The sequence below is a fragment of the Thalassophryne amazonica genome, chromosome 14 (genome assembly GCF_902500255.1).
Source record: "Thalassophryne amazonica chromosome 14, fThaAma1.1, whole genome shotgun sequence".
Lineage (NCBI taxonomy): Eukaryota > Metazoa > Chordata > Actinopteri > Batrachoidiformes > Batrachoididae > Thalassophryne > Thalassophryne amazonica.
The window spans coordinates 67,381,292-67,405,005 of record NC_047116.1 but is presented as its reverse complement, the minus strand read 5'-3'; the positions used below and the strand labels follow the sequence as shown (position 1 = coordinate 67,405,005).

The window sequence follows — 23,714 nt, the reverse complement described above, 5'->3', positions numbered from 1 at the left end:
GAAAACCTGGTCTTGTTAGGAGAGACGGCATCCATCCCACTTTGGATGGAGCAGCTCTCATTTCTAGAAATCTGGCCAGTTTTCTTAAATCCTCCAAACCGTGACTATCCAGGGTTGGGACCAGGAAGCAGAGTTGTAGTCTTACACACCTCTCTGCAGCTTCTCTCCCCCTGCCATCCCCTCATTACCCCATCCCCGTAGAGACGGTGCCTGCTCCCAGACCACCAATAACCAGCAAAAATCTATTTAAGCATAAAAATTCAAAAAGAAAAAATAATATAGCACCTTCAACTGCACCACAGACTAAAACAGTTAAATGTGGTCTATTAAACATTAGGTCTCTCTCTTCTAAGTCCCTGTTAGTAAATGATATAATAATTGATCAACATATTGATTTATTCTGCCTCACAGAAACCTGGTTACAGCAGGATGAATATGTTAGTTTAAATGAGTCAACACCCCCGAGTCACACTAACTGCCAGAACGCTCGTAGCACGGGCCGAGCGGAGGATTAGCAGCAATCTTCCATTCCAGCTTATTAATTAATCAAAAACCCAGACAGAGCTTTAATTCATTTGAAAGCTTGACTCTTAGTCTTGTCCATCCAAATTGGAAGTCCCAAAAACTTATTTGTTGTTATCTATCATCCTCCTGGTCGTTACTGAGTTTTTCTGTGAATTTTCAGAACTTTCGTTTGACTTAGTGCTTAGCTCAGATAAGATAATTATAGTGGGCGATTTTAACATCCACACAGATGCTGAGAATGACAGACAGCCTCAACACTGCATTTAATCTATTATTAGACTCAATTGGCTTTGCTCAAAATGTAAATGAGTCCACCCACCACTTTAATCATATCTTAGATCTTGTTCTGACTTATGGTATGGAAATTGAAGACTTAACAGTATTCCCTGAAAACTCCCTTCTGTCTGATCATTTCTTAATTTACATTTACTCTGATGGACTACCCAGCAGTGGGGAATAAGTTTCATTACACTAGAAGTCTTTCAGAAAGCGCTGTAACTAGGTTTAAGGATATGATTCCTTCTTTATGTTCTCTAATGCCATATACCAACACAGTGCAGAGTAGCTACCTAAACTCTGTAAGTGAGATAGAGTATCTCGTCAGTAGTTTTACATCCTCATTGAGACAACTTTGGATGCTGTAGCTCCTCTGAAAAAGAGAGCTTTAAATCAGAAGTGCCTGACTCCGTGGTATAACTCACAAACTCGCAGCTTAAAGCAGATAACCCGTAAGTTGGAGAGGAAATGGTGTCTCACTAATTTAGAAGATCTTCACTTAGCCTGGAAAAAGAGTCTGTTGCTCTATAAAAACCCTCCGTAAAGCTAGGACATCTTACTACTCATCACTAATTGAAAAAAAATAACAACCCCAGGTTTCTTTTCAGCACTGTAGCCAGGCTGACAAAGAGTCAGAGCTCTATTGAGCAGAGTATTCCTTTAACTAGTAATGACTTCATGACTTTCTTTGCTAATAAAATTTTAACTATTAGAGAAAAATTACTCATAACCATCCCAAAGACGTATCGTTATCTTTGGCTGCTTTCAGTGATGCCGGTATTTGGTTAGTCTCTTTCTCTCAGATTGTTCTGTCTGAGTTATTTTCATTAGTTACTTCATCCAAACCATCAACATGTCTGTTGGACCCCATTCCTACCAGGCTGCTCAAGGAAGCCCTACCATTATTTAATGCTTCGATCTTAAATATGATCAATCTATCTTTATTAGTGGCTATGTACCACAGGCTTTTAAGGTGGCAGTAATTAAACCATTACTTAAAAAGCCATCACTTGACCCAGCTATCTTAGCTAATTATAGGCCAATCTCCAACCTTCCTTTTCTCTCAAAAATTCTTGAAAGGGTAGTTGTAAAACAGCTAACTGATCATCTGCAGAGGAATGGTCTATTTGAAGAGTTTCAGTCAGGTTTTAGAATTCATCATAGTACAGAAACAGCATTAGTGAAGGTTACAAATGATCTTCTTATGGCCTCAGACAGTGAACTCATCTCTGTGCTTGTTCTGTTAGACCTCAGTGCTGCTTTTGATACTGTTGACCATAAAATTTTATTACAGAGATTAGAGCATGCCATAGGTATTAAATGCACTGCGCTGCGGTGGTTTGAATCATATTTATCTAATAGATTACAATTTGTTCATGTAAATGGGGAATCTTCTTCACAGACTAAGGTTAATTATGGAGTTCCACAAGGTTCTGTGCTAGGACCAATTTTTCACTTTATACATGCTTCCCTTAGGCAGTATTATTAGACGGCATTGCTTAAATTTTCACTGTTACGCAGATGATACCCAGCTTTATCTATCCATGAAGCCAGAGGACACACACCAATTAGCTAAACTGCAGGATTGTCTTACAGACATAAGGACATGGATGACCTCTAATTTCCTGCTTTTAAACTCAGATAAACTGAAGTTATTGTACTTGGCCCCACAAATCTTAGAAACATGGTGTCTAACCAGATCCTTACTCTGGATGGCATTACCCTGACCTCTAGTAATACTGTGAGAAATCTTGGAGTCATTTTTGATCAGGATATGTCATTCAAAGCGCATATTAAACAAATATGTAAGACTGCTTTTTTGCATTTACGCAATATCTCTAAAATTAGAAAGGTCTTGTCTCAGAGTGATGCTGAAAAACTAATTCATGCATTTATTTCCTCTAGGCTGGACTATTGTAATTCATTATTATCAGGTTGTCCTAAAAGTTCCCTGAAAAGCCTTCAGTTAATTCAAAATGCTGCAGCTAGAGTACTGACGGGGACTAGAAGAGAGAGCATATCTCACCCATATTGGCCTCTCTTCATTGGCTTCCTGTTAATTCTAGAATAGAATTTAAAATTCTTCTTCTTACTTATAAGGTTTTGAATAATCAGGTCCCTTCTTATCTTAGGGACCTCATAGTACCATATCACCCCAATAGAGCGCTTCGCTCTCAGACTGCAGGCTTACTTGTAGTTCCTAGGGTTTGTAAGAGTAGAATGGGAGGCAGAGCCTTCAGCTTTCAGGCTCCTCTCCTGTGGAACCAGCTCCCAATTCGGATCAGGGAGACAGACACCCTCTCTACTTTTATTAGGCTTAAAACTTTCCTTTTTGCTAAAGCTTATAGTTAGGGCTGGATCAGGTGACCCTGAACCATCCCTTAGTTATGCTGCTATAGACTTAGACTGCTGGGGGGTTCCCATAATGCACTGAGTGTTCTTTCTCTTTTTGCTCTGTATGCACCACTCTGCATTTAATCATTAGTGATTGATCTCTGCTCCCTCCACAGCATGTCTTTTTCCTGATTCTCTCCCCTCAGCCCCAACCAGTCCCAGCAGAAGACTGCCCCTCCCTGAGCCTGGTTCTGCTGGAGGTTTCTTCCTGTTAAAAGGGAGTTTTTCCTTCCCACTGTCGCCAAGTGCTTGCTCACAGGGGTCGTTTTGACCTTTGGGGTTTTTACATAATTATTGTATCGCCTTGCCTTACAATATAAAGCGCCTTGGGGCAACTGTTTGTTGTGATTTGGCGCTATATAAATAAAGAATTGAATTGAATTAATTCCAACCGGACTCTAACTTTTCTCGGCAGAGAGCGGTGATGCCGAGGTATACGACAGCTAAGACCAAGCTTTACTAAATTATAAATAACTTTTGAATGCTATGAGATAGAAACTTACTGTTTTTTTTTGCTGAAAAGTTAACTCCACAGACTTTCGAGCCAGCCATCGGCCATCTTTGTATTCCTCATAGAAGCTGTGTGATGATGTGCGCAATATGAGTGTCCAATCAGAATTGGTTCTCCGTCACATGGTTTTCCGAAATCCAGTCGTAGGGCAGATTTACCTCACGTGAAAAGCCAAAGATCATTTTCAGGAGTGATATGTTACTAGTTGGCCCGTTTGAATAGCCCCCTGGCTGCTCCAATGAGTACATACTATTAGTACATACTCAGTGTGCCCTGCGCCATTACGCACAGCGATCAGTGAAAGCAGGAGCACACGGAAAGCCTCTGATGACAATCTCACGTGCTCATACAAAGAGTGAGTAACTGTCACGATTGCTCCACTAGTTTGCATGTGAATGTTACTGGATAACTGTTGCTTTCTCTGCATAAAGCACTGTTTACCATATCAATGGACAACAAACGCATAGACCATTTTGTATATTATTCAAAATGTGCATTTGTGTATATAGTTTGAACCTTTTTGTTGTACAGACTTTCATACAAGACCTCAAATTACCTTTATAAAGTGTCCAAAGTTGTTTTATTATAGTTTGCTGTGTGTTTTGAATAAATGTGTGTGGAAAATTATTTTCGCTTTATTTTTTCCTTGCCTATTTTTGATTGTAAACCTTTATTACACTTATAAAACACAACAAAAACATATATATATTCTGAAAGCGCAGGTTGTCCTGAAAAAAGTAAAACTTGATTGTGGGATGCAGGGAGAGCTGTTAACAGCAATAATAAAACATTTATGCCAGGCGAGTGAACTGTCCAAAAAATGCCCTTGGACCCCAGTGGGTTAAATGGCTTTAAATGCCTTTTCTGGTTTGCGGCTTTGTCTACCATAGAGCGAGCTTCGCGGCATGCAGCTTGTATAATCACAAAATCTTACTGAGTGTTTTGGTGTAATTTTGAGTTAAAATAATACGCTTAATATAAGTCAGAATAACTTAATGTAGTTGTTAATTTTCAGTAATACGTACCTGAACTGGAATAAGCAGGTGAAAGAATGAATGAATATAATTGTTTTCATCTTCAAAGGAAGTGGCTACTTGTATATAGCCGTATTAATAATTCCAAATTCTATTCATATGTGTGCTGTGGTTAGGGTTTCAGTTAGTGGTTGTGGTTAACATAGTTTAAGAATCTACTATCAACAGCAAATTCATGTACAAGTATGTGGCACCATGATCACGTGACCTATATTGACCAATGTGAGAGAGACCTAAGGTAATGTGGCTATGAATGGACAGCCACTGTTACCTTAAAAACACCTCGTAACAAGTAAAGAAAATGCTCGTGGAACAAGCGAAAATTCATTTAAGATTTCTTGAAATTATAGATGAGAAAAGTCATTTTGAGATTTATTATTATTCTATTATTAGGAAGTGTTGCAGCTTTTACAAATCTCATGATGTTGTTGTCCTTTCTGCTGTTCCCATTTGTTTTGGGTCACCACAGCAGATATAGCCGGAGCTGCATTGGTATATTGTACAAGTTTTATGCTGGATGCCCTTCCTGAGTCGTTCCAGGTGTGCACCTTCCCCTCTTCTTTTATCCCTCAGTGGTCATCTCATAGCTCAGTTGGAGTCCTTCTTCTTGAGCCACAGCCAGTTGCTGCTTCGCTCAGCAGCTGTCAGAGATGGACTTTGACTGCTTGCCGAAAGGCCTGTCCTCGCCCACCTTTCTCTTCAGGAGGCCAGTTGTACTCTTGGCACCAAACCCTCTACACCCAACCTCCACAGTGAACACCTTTGTACTCCAGTTGCCTTGTTCTGCCTGGGCTCCTATTTCAGCATACTTTAAGCTTTTTCGTTCATATGCCTCTCCAACTGCAGCTTCCCATGATACAATTAGTTCCAGGATGTATAGCAACTTCTGCAAAGTTGTCCACAAGATGATGTGTGGCCTGAGTAGTTGTTGTCTCTGTTGTTAAGACCCGTTCATGATCAAGGTTGACCTGCATTTTCCAGTCACAGGCCAAGTCAAAGAGGGCCGTGTTCACTCTTTCCAGTGATTTCACCGCACGTTCTCCTACTTTCATGAAAAATGGAATGGTAGTCTAGCCATCAGAGGAGGGAGGGACAATGCCCGCCTCCTCTGATGGCTGGATTAGGCTATAACTCAAAAAGATGTTTCCAAGACTCTTTCACTTTCAATATTTTTACCTCAGCCACCAAAGTCAGGCAGAGGTTATGCTGTCACCCTTGTTTGTTTGTGAACAGCTTGGAACCCACAATTTTTATGAAAGTTTTAGGGGAGTAGTATAGTAGGATAAATAGTAAGTAAGTAGGATAAGTAAGAACTGATTCAATTTTCAAGGTCAAAGTCAGGAAAAATATTGGAAAAATCCATCCTTTAACGTTGAACGAATTTTCAAAAATTCATAACTGTCAAAAAAGATCAGATTTTTTTTCTTTCACATTTGAAAGCATTATGTGGGATGGTATCCTTTATCAACTGACAAAGTTTTATCTGGATCTTATCCAAATTACAGATTTTGCGGTCATTGAAAACCCCATTTAATGTATATTTTACATTATATCGTAATCTAACATGCCCCAGTCACACTCATATTTGAACGTGGAGTGCAGACTGGCACTCACTGTCACCTGAAAGTTTTATCCGGAGCTGATCTGGATTGTGGATTTCATGGACATTTAAATTTAATATTGAAAAGCCCATTTGATGTATATTTTGCATTATATCTTAGTTAGAAGCACCTCAGTCACTCTCATTATTCTGTTATGGATTTATCTATACCACCAAAATTGGATGGACGTTCCAATTTTATGCCTGTTTGTCTATCTTCCAGTTATCACTCGGAAACCAAGTGCCAAAAGCAATCATAAATTGTGCATAGCAGAGATAACCAATGTTCTGTGAAAATTATCTGAAAAAGAAGTTAGATACCGAAAAAGTAAAAACAAACAAACAAAAACCCTGAAACACCACAAGAAACTTTGATTCAAGTGCACAAACTAAATACATGCGCCTGACATTTGATTACCTCTAATTTAGCTTATGAAAAGCCACTTCAAACAGGACTTTGGGGTCATTCTGTGTGAAATCATCAGATTTTTCCAAAATCTTCCCGGGTCACCGACTCAGATTCTCATGATTTTTTTTTTGCAAGTACCTACATGAACACTTGCAAAATATTTATGCTTAACAAGTATTTTTTTTTAGACACATTTTTTTTAATCAGGGTGCCCATAATCCTATTTTACACTTGCAAATGCATTTTGAGTTTTTTTTTTTTTTTTTTTTTTTTTCCATTTTTAAAAGGCATTATCTCAGCTAAAAATGCAGATACAAAGCTCAAATTTGGTTACACCCTATTTGGCCACCCCAGACACAGTAGTAAATATAAAAAATGGATACAGAGCTAATTTTTCATTGTGTGGCATCACAAAAATGGCAGTTTCTATGTTGTTGCAAAAAATTACAAAATTTCAAAGAGCGGTACTAAAGAAGGGATTCAGTGGATAATCTTCATATTCTAGAATACACATATCTAGGGTACTAGTTATATGTGTGTAAAACATTGTGGTCATAACTTGAAGGATTTTTGAAATATTGACTCTTGAAAACTGAACATGATCGTAGAATGTCAAAGATAGACCTCCAGTCTCTTCATGATTTGACCATGTGGGAAAGTGCTCAGCCACTTCATAATTTTTTTTGTGGAGAGCATATTGATTAAGGTTGGGTATTGAGAACCAGTTCTTTTCGGGTATTGTTAAGAAATGATTCGATCCACCGATATCCAGTGGTGGGCACAGTTCCGCTAATCCACTAATTATCGAAGATAATGTTTTCATTATCGGATTAGCTTTTCAGATAACTTTGAAAACCATCATCGGACCAATTAAATCTGACATCAAAGATATAAGCACTTACCTGTTTTGTAGTAGAAAACAGATCTGTTCCCTGTAAACAGGAGATTTCAGGAGAAACTGCTTTATCGTCTGCAGTCAGAGGCGAACTGGCCACAAGATCATTGCTCCTGACACCACACTAATTCAACGGCAATATCACCCAAGTCATCCAGAGGCATACAGTTTTAAGTTATGGTTAAAATTTTAACCAAACTAATTTCAGACATGTTATTTAAATTAACATCACTTCTGAAGTTTTATAATGTGAAAATCAGCTATATGTCTTAGTATTAAAATACTGCAGTAATTTGAAGGTTTGAGTGTGGACATGCTCTGCTGCCCAGTGTGTTATGGGTAATCCTGGTACAGTCACGATAGGAGAAATGCATTTGAGACGCTCTGATCAGGCTCCACACGGACAACAGCATTAAACACTTTGATATTGTGCCTAAAACTCTCATCAATATATTCTGTGGGTTTATAGACGTTGTTACTTGTTATTGTGTTTGTTTTAAATGTCAGAAGAAGCTCACGTTCCTTTCCAATATTTTTCTGTTTGCTCTATGGTCTCTATTGCCATCTACTGGCCAATAGTGTTCATTGCAGTATTCACCTATAGTATTTAGATATCCCATAAATTATAATTCTTGCATACCTGAGAGTTGTTGCAGCCTCTTACTGCAGCAAAAGAAATAAAAGAATACATTTTGGTTGTATAATGTTCATTTACAATTGTCGTGGATTTTGTTGTTTAAAAAAAAACTGGTACGCAAAGGATTATGGGTAAGGGGCTGAGCCTCTGGGCGCCAGTAAATGAGAACTTGACTTAGTTGGCCTTTGTAAATGGCTTTTTTTTTTTTTTTTTTTTTTTGCAAATGGATTTTTTTTTTTTTTTTACATTAATTAAAATGCCATATTTTACAAAAGCACATTTAAATACCAACACACATGTCACGTCACATTAACGTGTTGGTTTTTACATAGAATGAATGAGTCAACCAGTCAGTGTTAATGGAGGCTCATTTACTCATAATCCCTTTCGCACCTGTCTGTGTTTGTTACAGAACTTTAGAATTAGTGCATTATTTAAAATTAAAAGATATGTTTATTTTAAATTTGTACAAATGACAGAATTGACATTAATGGAGTTATATATCCATAGTAATTTTATTTATAAATCACAAACCATAAGTCAGCACTGCTTTATTTCCAAGACCTCCGCCTCACGGCAACACTGTTATTGAGTAGAGAGTTGAGCTTCGCTGCTCCTCTCAACTCTTTCACTGCTGTAAGATACGTAGTAAACAGGAGCTTCCAGCAGTGGGCAGGGGCACTCAGAGACAGAAGTGCTGACTCATTGTTTTGGTCTGGTCGTCTTTGAGGCAAACTCAGCAGTTGTAAGTGTATTGGAGACAACACTGGAAGTTATCAGTTATCTGTAGCTTACGATAAATTTTTGGGTGGTTTATCAGTTTAGATAACCTTTCAGTTAGCTGATTATCTGTTATTGAAGCTAACTTTTTGGTTAGCTGTGCCCACCACTGCCGATATCAATAGTCTTTTTGCTTAACGATTCCCTTATCGGTCCTTCAGAGCAGGCATTGTTTTTGAGGGTGTTTGACAGGAAAATGATCATTCCTCTACGTTGATTGAAGACCCTGCAGCGGCTCTGTAATTGACCGTTTCTGCAGCACGACTCCAGTTTGAAGCTTGAATCAGTGAAGCAATGCTTCGATCTGCTGGCTCGTTGGTTCTTTGATTCGCTGCTCTTCAGAAGCAGCAAGTCCGCTTCTTAACCCTTCTCAAAGCCATTAAAATATGTTAATCGTGAGTCACATTTGTGTGGATTAAAGTCACTAACTGGGACTCTTGTCTTGTTGCAGTCAAGAAACGAGAATCGTCCTCCGTTCCATTGGCACAGCTCCAAACGCTGTGCGGCTCTCTGCCGAGACAGAGTCCTGTCAGAATTAATAACTTCAAAGAATTGCTGTTTTAAATAAAATGACACCTTTCCAAATGCTGTAATAAACTACAATCTACTAAAACGTTTTTTTTCCTCCCAAAAGACATCCTGTGTTTTTTGAATTGCATCCCGGCGTGCAGCACAGCCAGCTGCAAGTGGTCAGCTCAGATGTATGGAAAGACATTCATGCCAATAATGTCTGAAAGGAAATGCTTTTGACAAAAACTACAGATTTTGTTGATTCCTTTTATGTCCAGAGATCAAGGATCCACCATGTAGAGTTTATTATGTCCAGAGTTTAAGATCCAGTGATCAATTTCATATTATTTACTTTAAGACTCAATAAAATGTTAACATAGAAAACCTGTAAAGCCTACTTTTAGTACATACAAAATTCACAAGAGGTAACAATAAGGGAATCAAGGAATCGGATTGATAAGCGGAATTGATAATGGTATCGATATCAATAAATCTTCAATACCCATCCCTAATATTGATATACCAACTTTATGTCAATTTTTTTTATCTAGCTCAAATGCCTTCATAGTGGAAAAAAAATTGAAAAGTAGGGTACCGTAACATGGAGCCAATTTTGAACCTGTATTTGCATATTCAGAAAGCATATACAGTATCAGCTCTGAATGGAAGCATAAAGCTCAAATTTGGTATTTACAATATTTGGCACCCCAAAATAATGAGCTTTGAAATACAGATTACTAAGCTTATTTTTCTTCTTTCATGGCATCATAAAATTCAGCTATATCACAATCAGGGTACCAGTTTTATCCCAGAGGTGTTACAGCTGTCTATTATAAATGTTACTCTTATAGCAGGAAAGAGATAATCTGTCCTGAATCACCTATTTTAACAGAGAAAAAAAAGATCTTTCAAATCGGTCATTTTCACAAAGATATGAATGTTTTTAGTGCTGATAAGTAATTCATTTTCGCTGTTACAAATGTTCACGTGATTCAAATAAAAAAAATTGCTGTCAGTTTACATTAACTGTCATATAAAAATGGTCATCAAAAGTGTCTCTGCCCTTCTCATGTCATGTTTCTTTATGTTTGCAGGATACGAAGAAGAAATACATGAAGAGTTGTATCCCAGTTACTTTAAATAATAAAATTCTATATTTGTTACAGGCTTTGGTGGTATATTTGTGGTAAAACATCCGGAGAGATAAAATTTCATATACTCTTTAGGCTATCCCATACCTGTGAAAGGGGAAACACAAATTTTTTGACTCTGAACTCTGAGCATACCTTGCGTGTCATGGAAATTATTTGTTGATTTGTTCCAATTTTGGTAGTGTCCGTACCCCACCTTTCAACTTTCCACTGGTGTGTAATTCTGGTAAACAGTCTGGTGTCTCAGTATGAGATGGCTCATCACACTCATTTGCCATATGCATTTAACTAGGATCTTGGAAAGACTAAGCAGTATACCACAGAGGAGTGGTACCTCAGGATGTACGTAGTGTCCACAGGTACCCCTGTAGTGTCCGTACGCCTTCTGACATAAAATTCTACTCGAAAAGTTAAAGTGGAAAAGCAGGGTACTTTAGGTTGATACCAGTTATTTATCCCAGTGTCATGTGGTGTACATGTTGGAAGCTCCCATACATTTAGTAAAAGCACCACTTGATATATTTAAATCTAAGATGAAAAAGAGCATAAATCTGAAAGACGGTCCTTATTAATGCTGGGAAAATCTTCTTTGCCCAGGGTCAGTCAAACAGAACTGAAGGGATTAAGTGCACATAGTGATGACGGTGATCTCCCATATCAGGCTGCATGTATGTAGGGCTAGGGGACGATTCCCCCATCAAATATGATGGGGGTACAGACACTACAGATAAGCTTAGGGCCTTCATGAAGGTGCAAAGGCTATGTATTAATAACAGAATCATCTCACATTTCAGCAGGCTCATCAGTGATGGCCAACTCTTCAAGAAAAGGATGTCTGATGACACAGCCCAAGGAGATGAAGTAAGTCAGCAAGAACATCCTTAAAAAAAGAAGACAGAGAGAAAACATTAGAAAGGACCCAATCCATTTGGCAGAACGAGGGAAAAAGATGCTGATAGAAAAAGAAAATCAAGAAAAGAGGACAGACAGAAATAATAATAAAAAAAGATCCAGATGCACTACTTGCAAACAGAGCAAAGAAGGCTAAGGAAATGCGGAAATATAGAAAAAAAGAAAAAAAAAAAGACAGCAGGGAACACAAGCTCCTGAGACCAGGAGATCAGTTGTTATAAAACAGCGGGAGGTGAAAAGAAGAAAAGTGGCCCAAAGGAAACTGAAGGAGAATCTGGAGAAGACACAAAAGAAGAAGGAGGTATTTTGTGTGCAAGCCTGGTGTATGAAGATCAAATTAAAGAAACAAAAGAATAATAAAACACATGACATCATCCATTCAGTTCACCTTCAACTGAACGATGAACTGTGAGGAAGGTCAGACAGACCTTGCTGCCAACCGACAGAAGGAAGGCCAGGGTTCTGGAAAAGCTGGTGAAATCTCCACACCACGAGTCCACGAAGAATCCTGGAGACAAAAGTGTTCTTACAACAACAGAAACCAACGAAGACTGGAGATGGGGGAAAGCTTACTGGGTGCTGTCTCATATTAATCTTGTAGTGTCCGTACCTCCATCAAAGCATATCTGTTTATCACTTTTGAATTATCGGTACCATTAAACATGTTAAAACACCATCAGGAAAATGTGGATACAAGCTGGTATTAACTATCTGTGGCACCCAGGAGTGAATTTGCATACAATTATTAAAAATCAGCCTTATGGAAGAAAAAAAAATCATAATCATCATATAACATTATTAATTCAGATGTGGCAAAAATGACAGATCTGCTTCCAAGGTTGCTGTAAGCAGTGTCAGATGACCCCACACCATCACAACATTGATGCACCATTGAGAGTGTTGTATGGAGAAAAAGTATGTGCAGTAAAAAGCAATCCATATGTGGCAGATGAATACTGTAGTGTCCGTACTTCCATCAAAGCATCTCTGTTTATCACTTTCAAATTATCAGTACCATTAAACATGTTAAAACACCACTAGGAAAATGTGCATACAAGCCAGTGTTAACTATTCGTGGCACCCAGGAGTGAAATGGCATAAAAATATTAAAAATCAGCCTTATGGAAGACCAAAATCATAATCATCATAACATTATTAATTCAGATGTGGCAAAAATTGACATCTGCTTCCAAGGTTGCTGTAAGCAGTGTCAGATGACCCCACACCATCACATCACAAGTGGTGTATGGAGAAAAATATGTGCAGTAAAAAGCAATCCATATGTGGCAAATGAATACTGTAGTGTCCGTACCCCCTTTCAAGACTACTTAAAAACAACAGTGTACAGTTTTGTCCAGAAGTAAGTTTGTGCTGAGATATTTCGCCTGAGTATCCCCAAGGTATGCAGCCATTACATGAACAGGATGGAGACCTGATGCACTGATGTTATTTTCCTACCCACTTTGACTGCTAGTTGGTACCCCTGATTGTGATATAGTTGATTAGCAATTCAGTCATCAACGCAATTTTGCTACAAAGTTTTGAAGAGCTGTACTCTGAGTAAATTGAGAGATAATTTTGATATTTCAGAATTTACTTTCTCTAAGTAAAATATATTTATGCATAAGAACTTCATAAGCTGTAAGTAATTAATCCAAACAAAGCAATACATACACTCCTCACTGATACAATATATACACTGGCAAGTAAACAGGTGACTCCAATTTCTTTATCTGCAGCAGCTGATTACATCATCAGCCACATTTAAAACGATGAGCAGTTACTCTTGATATCAGATCTATTTTTAAACTGCAGTGACTCATGATCAGCTTGTCTAAAGTTGTTATAACAACAATTCTCTTGCCCTATTAATGCCTCATGAAATGACCAGATTAAAAAATACATATTGTCTTAGTTGTTTTAGCTACTGAACTAAGCACTATTGATATAATAAGTTTACACTTTACTGCACCGTGCAAGATTTCACGTGCTTTGAGAGAGAAACAGCCATCCTGATGAATATATTTTATCATTTGGGTGCCCAAATAGGGTGTATTCCAAATTTGAGCTTTATATCTGCATTTTTAGCTGAGATAATGCCTTTTAAAAATGAAAAAAGCTTAAAATGCATTCACGAGTGAAAAATAGGATTGTGGGTACCCTTATTAAAACAATTATATTTAAGAGTACTTGGAATTAAGGAGAAATATTTTGTATGTGTTCATCAGACATATAGGTACTTGCAAAAAAAAAAAAAAAAAATCATAATCCAAGTCGGTGACCCGGGAGGCAGCTGATGATTTCATGCGGAATAACCCTTTGACCTTGAAAATTTTTTCCAAGATAAAAATTTGTTGAATTGGAAACTAGTGTTGGCGGAGGTTTGCACTCCATGAGCGCGGTGCTCAAGTTAATCAATCAATCAATCAATTTTTTTTATATAGCGCCAAATCACAACAAACCGTTGCCCCAAGGCGCTTTATATTGTAGGCAAGGCCATACAATAATTATGTAAAACCCCAACGGTCAAAACGACCCCCTGTGAGCAAGCACTTGGCTACAGTGGGAAGGAAAAACTCCCTTTTAACAGGAAGAAACCTCCAGCAGAACCAGGCTCAGGGAGGGGCAGTCTTCTGCTGGGACTGGTTGGGGCTGAGGGAGAGAACCAGGAAAAAGACATGCTGTGGAGGGGAGCAGAGATTCGATCACTATGATTAAATGCAGAGTGGTGCATACAGAGCAAAAAGAGAAAGAAACAGTGCATCATGGGAACCCCCCAGCAGTCTACGTCTATAGCAGCATAACTAAGGGATGGTTCAGGGTCACCTGATCCAGCCCTAACTATAAGCTTTAGCAAAAGGAAAGTTTTAAGCCTAATCTTAAAGTAGAGAGGGTGTCTGTCTCCCTGATCTGAATTGGGAGCTGGTTCCACAGGAGAGGAGCCTGAAAGCTGAAGGCTCTGCCTCCCATTCTACTCTTACAAACCCTAGGAACTACAAGTAAGCCTGCAGTCTGAGAGCGAAGCGCTCTATTGGGGTGATATGGTACTAACGAGGTCCCTAAGATAAGATGGACCTGATTATTCAAACCTTATAAGTAAGAAGAAGAATTTTAAATTATATTCTAGAATTAACAGGAAGCCAATGAAGAGAGGCCAATATGGGTGAGATATGCTCTCTCCTTCTAGTCCCCATCAGTACTCTAGCTGCAGCATTTGAATTAACTGAAGGCTTGTTAGGGAACTTTTAGGACAACCTGATAATAATGAATACAATAGTCCCAGCCTAGAGGAAATAAATGCATGAATTAGTTTTTCAGCATCACTCTGAGACAAGACCTTTCTGATTTTAGAGATATTGCGTAAATGCAAAAAGCAGTCCTACATATTTGTTTAATATGCGCTTTGAATGACATATCCTGATCAAAATGACTCCAAGATTTCTCACAGTATTACTAGAGGTCAGGGTAATGCCATCCAGAGTAAGGATCTGGTTAGACACCATGTTTCTAAGATTTGTGGGGCCAGTACAATAACTTCAGTTTTATCTGAGTTTAAAAGCAGGAAATTAGAGGTCATCCATGTCTTTATGTCTGTAAGACAATCCTGCAGTTTAGGCTAATTGGTGTGTGTCCTCTGGCTTCATGGATAGATAAAGCTGGGTATCATCTGCGTAACAATGAAATTTAAGCAATACCGTCTAATAATACTGCCTAAGGGAAGCATGTATAAAGTGAATAAAATTGGTCCTAGCACAGAACCTGAGGACTCCATAATTAACTTTAGTCTGTGAAGAAGATTCCCCATTTACATGAACAAATTGTAATCTATTAGACAAATATGATTCAAACCACCGCAGCGCAGTGCCTTTAATACCTATGGCATGCTCTAATCTCTGTAATAAAATTTTATGGTCACAGTATCAAAAGCGCACTGAGGTCTAACAGAACAAGCACAGAGATGAGTCCACTGTCCGAGGCCATAAGAAGATCATTTGTAACCTTCACTATGCTGTTCTGTACTATGATGAATTCTAAAACCTGACTGAAACTCTTCAAATAGACCATTCCTCTGCAGATGATCAGTTAGCTGTTTTACAACTACCCTTTCAAGAATTTTGAGAGAAAAGGAAGGTTGGAGATTGGCCTATAATTAGCTAAGATAGCTGGGTCAAGTGATGGCTTTTTAAGTAATGGTTTAATTACTGCCACCTTAAAAGCCTGTGGTACATAGCCAACTAACAAAGATAGATTGATCATATTTAAGATCAAAGCATTAAATATGGTAGGGCTTCCTTGAGCAGCCTGGTAGGAATGGGGTCTAATAAACATGTTGATGGTTTGGATGAAGTAACTAATGAAAATAACTCAGACAGAACAATCGGAGAGAAAGAGTCTAACCAAATACCGGCATCACTGAAAGCAGCCAAAGATAATGATACGTCTTTGGGATGGTTATGAGTAATTTTTTCTCTAATAGTTAAAATTTTGTTAGCAAAGAAAGTCTGAAGTCATACTAGTTAAAGTTACTGGAATACTCAGCTCAATAGAGCTCTGACTCTTTGTCAGCCTGGCTACAGTGCTGAAAAGAAACCTGGGGTTGTTCTTATTTTCTTCAATTAGTGATGAGTAGAAAGATGTCCTAGCTTTACGGAGGGCTTTTTTTATAGAGCAACAGACTCCTTTTTCCAGGCTAAGTGAGATCTTCTAAATTAGTGAGACGCCATTTCCTCTCCAACTTACGGTTATCTGCTTTAAGCTACGAGTTTGTGAGTTATACCACGGAGTCAGGCACTTCTGATTTAAAGCTCTCTTTTTAGAGGAGCTACAGCATCCAAAGTTGTCTTCAATGAGGATGTAAAACTATTGACGAGATACTCTATCTCACTTACAGAGTTTAGGTAGCTACTCTGCACTGTGTTGGTATATGGCATTAGAGAACATAAAGAAGGAATCATATCCTTAAACCTAGTTACAGCGCTTTCTGAAAGACTTCTAGTGTAATGAAACTTATTCCCCACTGCTGGGTAGTCCATCAGAGTAAATGTAAATGTTATTAAGAAATGATCAGACAGAAGGGAGTTTCAGGGAATACTGTTAAGTCTTCTATTTCCATACCATAAGTCAGAACAAGATCTAAGATATGATTAAAGTGGTGGGTGGACTCATTTACTTTTGAGCAAAGCCAATAGAGTCTAATAATAGATTAAATGCAGTGTTGAGGCTCATTCTCAGCATCTGTGTGGATGTTAAAATCGCCCACTATAATTATCTTGTCTGAGCTAAGCACTAAGTCAGACAAAAGGTCTGAAAATTCACAGAGAAACTCACAGTAACGACCAGGTGGACGATAGATAATAACAAATAAAACTGGTTTTTTGGGACTTCCAATTTGGATGGACAAGACTAAGAGTCAAGCTTTCAAATGAATTAAAGCTCTGTCTGGGTTTTTGATTAATTAATAAGCTGGAATGGAAGATTGCTGCTAATCCTCCGCCCCGGCCCGTGCTACGAGCATTCTGACAGTTAGTGTGACTCGGGGGTGTTGACTCATGTAAACTAACATATTCATCCTGCTGTAACCAGGTTTCTGTAAGGCAGAATAAATCAATATGTTGATCAATTATTATATCATTTACCACAGGGACTTAGAAGAGAGAGACCTAATGTTTAATAGACCACATTTAACTGTTTTAGGTCTGTGGTGCAGTTGAAGGTGCTATATTATTTTTTCTTTTGAATTTTTATGCTTAAATAGATTTTTGCTGGTATTGGTAGTCTGGGAGCAGGCACCGTCTCTACGGGGATGGGGTAATGAGGGGATGGCAGGGGGAGAGAAGCTGCAGAGAGTTGTGTAAGACTACAACTCTGCTTCCTGGGCCCAACCCTGGATAGTCACGGTGGGGAGGATTTAAGAAAATTGGCCAGATTTCTAGAAATGAGAGCTGCTCCATCCAAAGTGGGATGGATGCCGTCTCTCCTAACAAGACCAGGTTTTCCCCAGAAGCTTTGGCCAATTATCTATGAAGCCCACCTCATTTTTTGGACACCACTCAGACAGCCAGCAATTCAAGGAGAACATGCGGCTAAACATGTCACTCCCGGTCTGATTGGGGAGGGGCCCAGAGAAAACTACAGAGTCCGACATTGTTTTTGCAAAGTTACACACCGATTTAATGTTAATTTTAGTGACCCCGATTGGCGTAACCGGGTGTCATTACTGCCGACGTGAATTACAATCTACCAAATTTACGCTTAGCCTTAGCCCAGCAGTTTTCAAATTTCCTTCAATGTCGCCTGCTCTGGCCCCGGAAGACAATTGACTATGGTTGCTGGTGTCGCTAACTTCACATTTCACAAAACAGAGTCGCCAATAACCAGAGTTTGATCCTCGGCGGGTGTGTCGTCGAGTGGGGAACAACGGTTAGAAATGTGAACGGGTTGGCGGTGTACACGGGGCTTCTGTTTAGGGCTACGCTTCCTCCTCACAGTCACCCAGTCAGCCTGCTTTCCCGGCTGCTCGGGATCTGCCAGGGGGTAACTAACGGCGGCTAAGCTACCTGGTCCGCACCGACTACAGGGGCCTGGCTAGCTGTAGAATTTCCACGGTGCGGAGCCGAGTCTCCAATTCGCCCAGCCTGGCCTCCAAAGCTACGAATAAGCTACACTTAATACAAGTACCGTTACTGCTAAAGGAGGCCGAGGAATAACTAAACATTTCACACCCAGAGCAGAAAAGTGCGGGAGAGACAGGAGAAGCCGCCATGCTAAATCGGCTAAGAGCTAGTAGCTACGCTAAGCTAGCGGATTCCTAAAAACACGCAAAGTGAATAATGTGTAAATAATTTAGAGGTGATTCAGCAGAAGAGTGCTTTAGTTAAGGCACGTAAAGATTACACTGGGAAACAAATCGTAATCTAGATAACTAGATCAATCTAACTGCGCAGATTAAACAGCTAACAGATACAGAAAAACACAGCTGTGCTCCGGAACAGGAAGTGATACAATACCGCAGTGAGAGCCAACCACCAGTAGAGGCAAGACATGTAAATAAGACATGTTTTCCTGAAAAGTTCATGTTGTAGTTGTTGTTGTCGACATATAGTATTGTAGACTCAACACTATATGTCGGAAAAAAAATTCAAACTGTGTTTTATGATGATCTTGCTTGGGGAGACTCAGATGAGGAGTACTACTTGCTTTTGGAGGCAACATTGGCTACGACACTGCACCCATGTAAAGCATTTCCTTGAGTGTGATCTGGAGATGTAGATGAGTCAATGTTGAGGACATCGGTAGCTTCAATAGGTCAAGGACATGCCCACAATGTCACCGAGGTGGCTACTTTATAGAGTTCGTGATGGAATGGTGTTTTGTCTGATTGGTTGCTAACCAGGACCCAGTGCATTTACATTGTGTGGTGGATGCTGCAACACACAGCACCAGCACAAGCTCCCAGATCTGACTTAAATTCTTCAGTGCAATAACATGCTATAGTCACGACTTGCAAATCACTATACTGATTTATCATTATTATAATGAATGTTGTTCTTAATTTTGTCAATTTAAATCCTTTCTTGCAGACATGCAGCAGGTGTGCGTGAGTAACGAAGATGTTCTTCTTGAGCAGACAGAATGGAATCAAAGTCTGGACAAAAAGGACTTGGAGGCTTTAAACATTAAAGAGGAACAGGAGGACCTTTGTGTCAATCAGGAGGGAAGGCAGCTTCATGTGCTGGGGGAGGCTGATATCACTATGTTCCCTTTCACTGTTGTCTCTGTGAAGAGTGAAGATGAAGAAAAACCACAGTCATCACACCTTCATCAAAGCCAAAGAGATGAGAGCACAGAAATGGAGCTTTCATGCAAGTTGACTAGAGACAGAACATTGAAAACAGAAGCTTTTGAAGATGTCTGTGGAGGATCACAACCTGACAGAGACTCTGGTCCATGCACTCATTTCCATCCACATACTGATGGTAAGACTTCAGATTTTTTTTTTCACACACACACACAGATGACATATGAACTTAATATATTGCTTAAATTTGAAAGTTTGAAACTGGAATCTCAAGGTTTGAAGGATTGAAAATGAATCAAAATAACTTTTCAAGGTTGAAAATGATCAAGACTTGTAATGTGTTTTGACAGGCTGAAAAACCCAAATCTTGGCAAATAATATTTTACATTACAGTATTTTAATTACAGTAGTACTATTCTTTACAGCACCAGCACAGTCTTCAGTTTCAAATTTATTGTGATGTATTATTTTGCTTTCCAAGTTTGAAACCTCGTAAATGAGGTTCTGAAAACTAGTGTTTCTTTGTTTAGAAAAACATTTTGTAACCTTGAAACATTAGATTTGAAAGTTTGAACCTTTGTTTTAAAAGCTCAGCATGTGTGTTTGTACTCATGTTCATGCTGCAAGGTTACAATGCCACTTTTCAGGTATTTGCTGGCAATTAGGAACATTATAATTTTGTGATTTTGTTTTTTTTTTTTTGTTTTTTTTTTTTTTTGGCAGCGTTTTGACACAGCTCAGTTTTAAAACTGTAAACTGGAGCTTTAGGAACAACCTGGCACGCTGATATCAGGGATGTTGGTTCATAACCCACTGGTTGCTCTGCTGAAATCCAGTCTTACCACGTTGTGTTTACCAGGTTCGGTGCAGTTGACTGACAGCTGGGCCAGTGACTAACATGTTGGTTGTGCATGCTGTCATCTTGCTGTCCACAAGCAGTTTTTGAAGTGTTAGTTAAGAAAGAGGTGAAACACTTTAATGTCATTATGTTGTATGTAGGATGCACTGATCCCCCTTTTTTCACTTCCGATCCGATCCCAGTACCTGAATTTGGATATCTGCCGATACCAATGCTATTCCGATACCAGAGCTCTGTTTGCTTTAATATTATTATTATTATTGTTGATTTGCTAAGAGGATATTTTGTATTCCCAGTGTTTAAGTGTTTAGAGGCGGATTTACTTAAAAAGGGGACCTGAAACTTCAGCTGTAATTTGCCAGGTACATGTAAGATGCAAGCCTAGATTTGATGTTTTAGTGAAAGAATTAAGTACTTTTATTTATACACTTTTATAAACTTATTTTTATATAGAAAAGACAGTGATCTCTCTGTCTGTCTCTCTCTGTCTGTCTCTCCTTCTTAATTTCAGTGGAACTTTATTGACATGGGAAGCATATGTTTACATTGTCAAAGCAAGTGTTAAGTAAAAATTAAGTCCTCTCTTTGTCTCTCTCTCTCTCTCTCTCAATTCAATTTCAATTGAAACATGCATTTACATTGTCAAAGCAAGTGTTGGAGCAAAAAAAAAAAGTCCCCCGCTCTCTCGCTGTTTCTTGCGCATGCTGTCTCTCCCTTGTGCTCTCTCTCTCTTGTGGACGCTCCCTCTCCCTCCCTCCCTCTCTCTTTCTCCTTTTCCCTCTCTCTCCATTTTCCTGCTAAGAGCTAACTTGGGTATGAGGTCTGTTAGAAAAGTATCCGACCTTTTTATTTTTTTTCAAAAACCATATGGATTTGACTCACGTGTATTGCATCAGCCAAGCTTGAACCTTCGTGCGCATGCGTGAGTTTTTTCACACCTGTCGGTTGCGTCATTCGCCTGTGAGCAGGCTTTGTGTGAGCAGTGGTCCACCCCTCTCGTCGGATTTTTATTGCAAATAAATGTCTGAACGATTTGGAGCTTTGCTGCATCAATTTTTTCCAGAAACTGTGAGAGACCTCCAGGTGGTAACCATTCAGAAAATTCAAATGGCTTCAAGGGACGATTTTATGGGGATTACACAGATTAAGGAGTGATCCAGCCAGTTTAAAGACCGCCCACAGCTGCTGAGAGCGCGCCGCGCTCCAAGCGCCGATCGACAGGCTCAAACCCCGCTGAAACAACCAGATCATTTCCAACGTGAAGGCTTTGTTGATCCGGGACGTCGTCTGACTTACACAAAAATGGCAGGAGACGTGGACATCGGTACTTTTTTGGCACATTCCACTGTTACAGGAGTTTTTTTCATGGAAAGAAAAGCGGACGGATGCGCCACCGTGCCGCTCATGGCGTGGACAAAACCACCTCCGTGTTGGTCTCACAGGACGGCTTTCAGATGGCTGTGGGTGGGGTTTCAGTCGTGTGACTATCCGAGAAATTGTGGATGAGCCTGGACATGCCAGAACATGTCCTGTGAGGCTTCATCACGGCGTTGCTTTGCGCCATGCGGCTCCACCGCGACGCGCGGAGTTCCTCCGCACGTCTGTCTCAATGTGCCGAAAAAGTGCTGATGTCCACGTCTTCCGCAATTCCTGTGCTAGTCAGACGACGTCCCGGATAAAACACAGCGTCCAGTTTGGAAATGAATGGCACATTGCACTGTTACAGGAGTTTTTGTCATGGAAAGAGGAGCGAACAAACTCTGCTTAGCTCCACTCTTGTGCTCTGAGCTGCTGTTTCACAGCCTCGGGATGCCGAAGCAACTGATTTTTATTTATTTATTTTTTTCAGCACACAGACCATTTGAACCACAAAGCTGTGTGGAAATTTGCCACTGCCCACTTCTTACTTATAAGGTTTTGAATAATCAGGTCCCATCTTATCTTAGGGACCTCGTAGTACCATATCACCCCAATAGAGCGCTTCGCTCTCAGACTGCAGGCTTACTTGTAGTTCCTAGGGTTTGCAAGAGTAGAATGGGAGGCAGAGCCTTCAGCTTTCAGGCTCCTCTCCTCTGGAACCAGCTCCCAATTCAGATTAGGGAGACAGACACCCTCTCTACTTTTAAGATTAAGCTTAAAACTTTCCTTTTTGAAAAAGCTTATAGTTAGGGTTGGATCAGGTGACCCTGAACCATCCCTTAGGTATGCTGCTATAGACTTAGACTGCTGGGGGGTTCCCATGATGCACCCAGTGTTTCTTTTTATTCACCTCTTTTTGCTCTGTATGCACCACTCTGCTTTTAATCATTGGTGATTGATCTCTGTTCTCTTCCACAGCATATCTTTTTCCTGATTCTCTCCCCTCAGCCCCAACCAATCCCAGCAGAAGACTGCCCCTTCCTGAGCCTGGTTCTGCTGGAGGTTTCTTCCTGTTAAAAGGGAGTTTTTCCTTCCCACAGTCGCCAAGTGCTTGTTCATAGGGGGTCGTTTTGACCGTTGGGGTTTTTCTGTAATTATTGTATGGCCTTTTGATTTGATTTGATTTAAAACAGCTCAGAAACCTGCCCCCCTCGCCTCCTCAAGCTGAGCTGTAAACACAGCAGAGAGCATGCAGCAGCAGTTAAGAGGTTTCACAGATGTGGCTTCTTTTCAGTATTGGAAAATGCCACAGGTTGTATCTGTATTTTCTGATACTTGAATTACCTTGGTATCGGAAGCCGAACACGATACGGGATAAGATCGGTCACAACCTTAGTTGTATGCATTAACATTAACAACCTAGCAAGTATTGAGCCATAGCTTCGTCAGGGCAGCAGAGAGAACTTTTCTTCTTTCACATTCGTTGTTGGCTCAGCTTTCTGTCAGTCAGTTAAGGCTGGGGTGAGTGTAGAAATTCCACTGCTCCCCCCCCATCCAGAGACATCCTGCTAATGATTCCCACCGATTTGGTATATGGTGCATCTGCAAAGTATTCATAGCACTTCACTTTTTCTACATTTTTCTATGTTACAACCTTATTCCAAAAATGGAGTAAATTCATTTTTCCCCCTAAATTCTAGTCACGACACCCCATAATGAAACATGTTTATTTGAAATTTTTGAACATTTATTTAAAAAAAAATAGTAAGAAGAAATCACATGTACCCTAAGTATTCTCACCCTTTGCTCAATACTTTGTTGATGCACCTTTGCCAGTAATTACAGCCTCAAGGCCCAGTCACATGGCACTTAACGAAGGGTGACGAAGCCCTGACGAAACAAGAAATCTGGACTTTCGTTGGCATCGTTTAACCTTCGCGCAGCTTCGTTCCTGCAGCTGGCACTTCGTCAGGATTTTTAAACTGTTGAAAAATTTGAAACGAAGGGCAACGAAAATCTCAGTTCGTCTGTGTTTCGTCTTGCTATCGTTCTTGACGTTTTTTA

General features: G+C 39.6%; 1 protein-coding gene across 3 annotated transcripts in view; it reads left to right on the top strand.

The window, feature by feature from the left end:
• Positions 1–23,714, top strand: part of LOC117525021 (zinc finger protein 260-like) — a 69,220-nt gene that overhangs the window by 3,672 nt on the left and 41,834 nt on the right. Inside the window, exon 2 of one of the 3 annotated variants that reach the window (XM_034186838.1) lies at positions 19,215–19,610. In XM_034186838.1, the coding sequence (XP_034042729.1) occupies positions 19,217–19,610 (394 nt within the window). In that variant the 5' untranslated portion in view covers positions 19,215–19,216. Of the gene's footprint in view, positions 1–19,146; positions 19,611–23,714 lie in introns of those variants that run through there. The other 2 variants (XM_034186840.1, XM_034186841.1) reach the window with 2 other exon arrangements.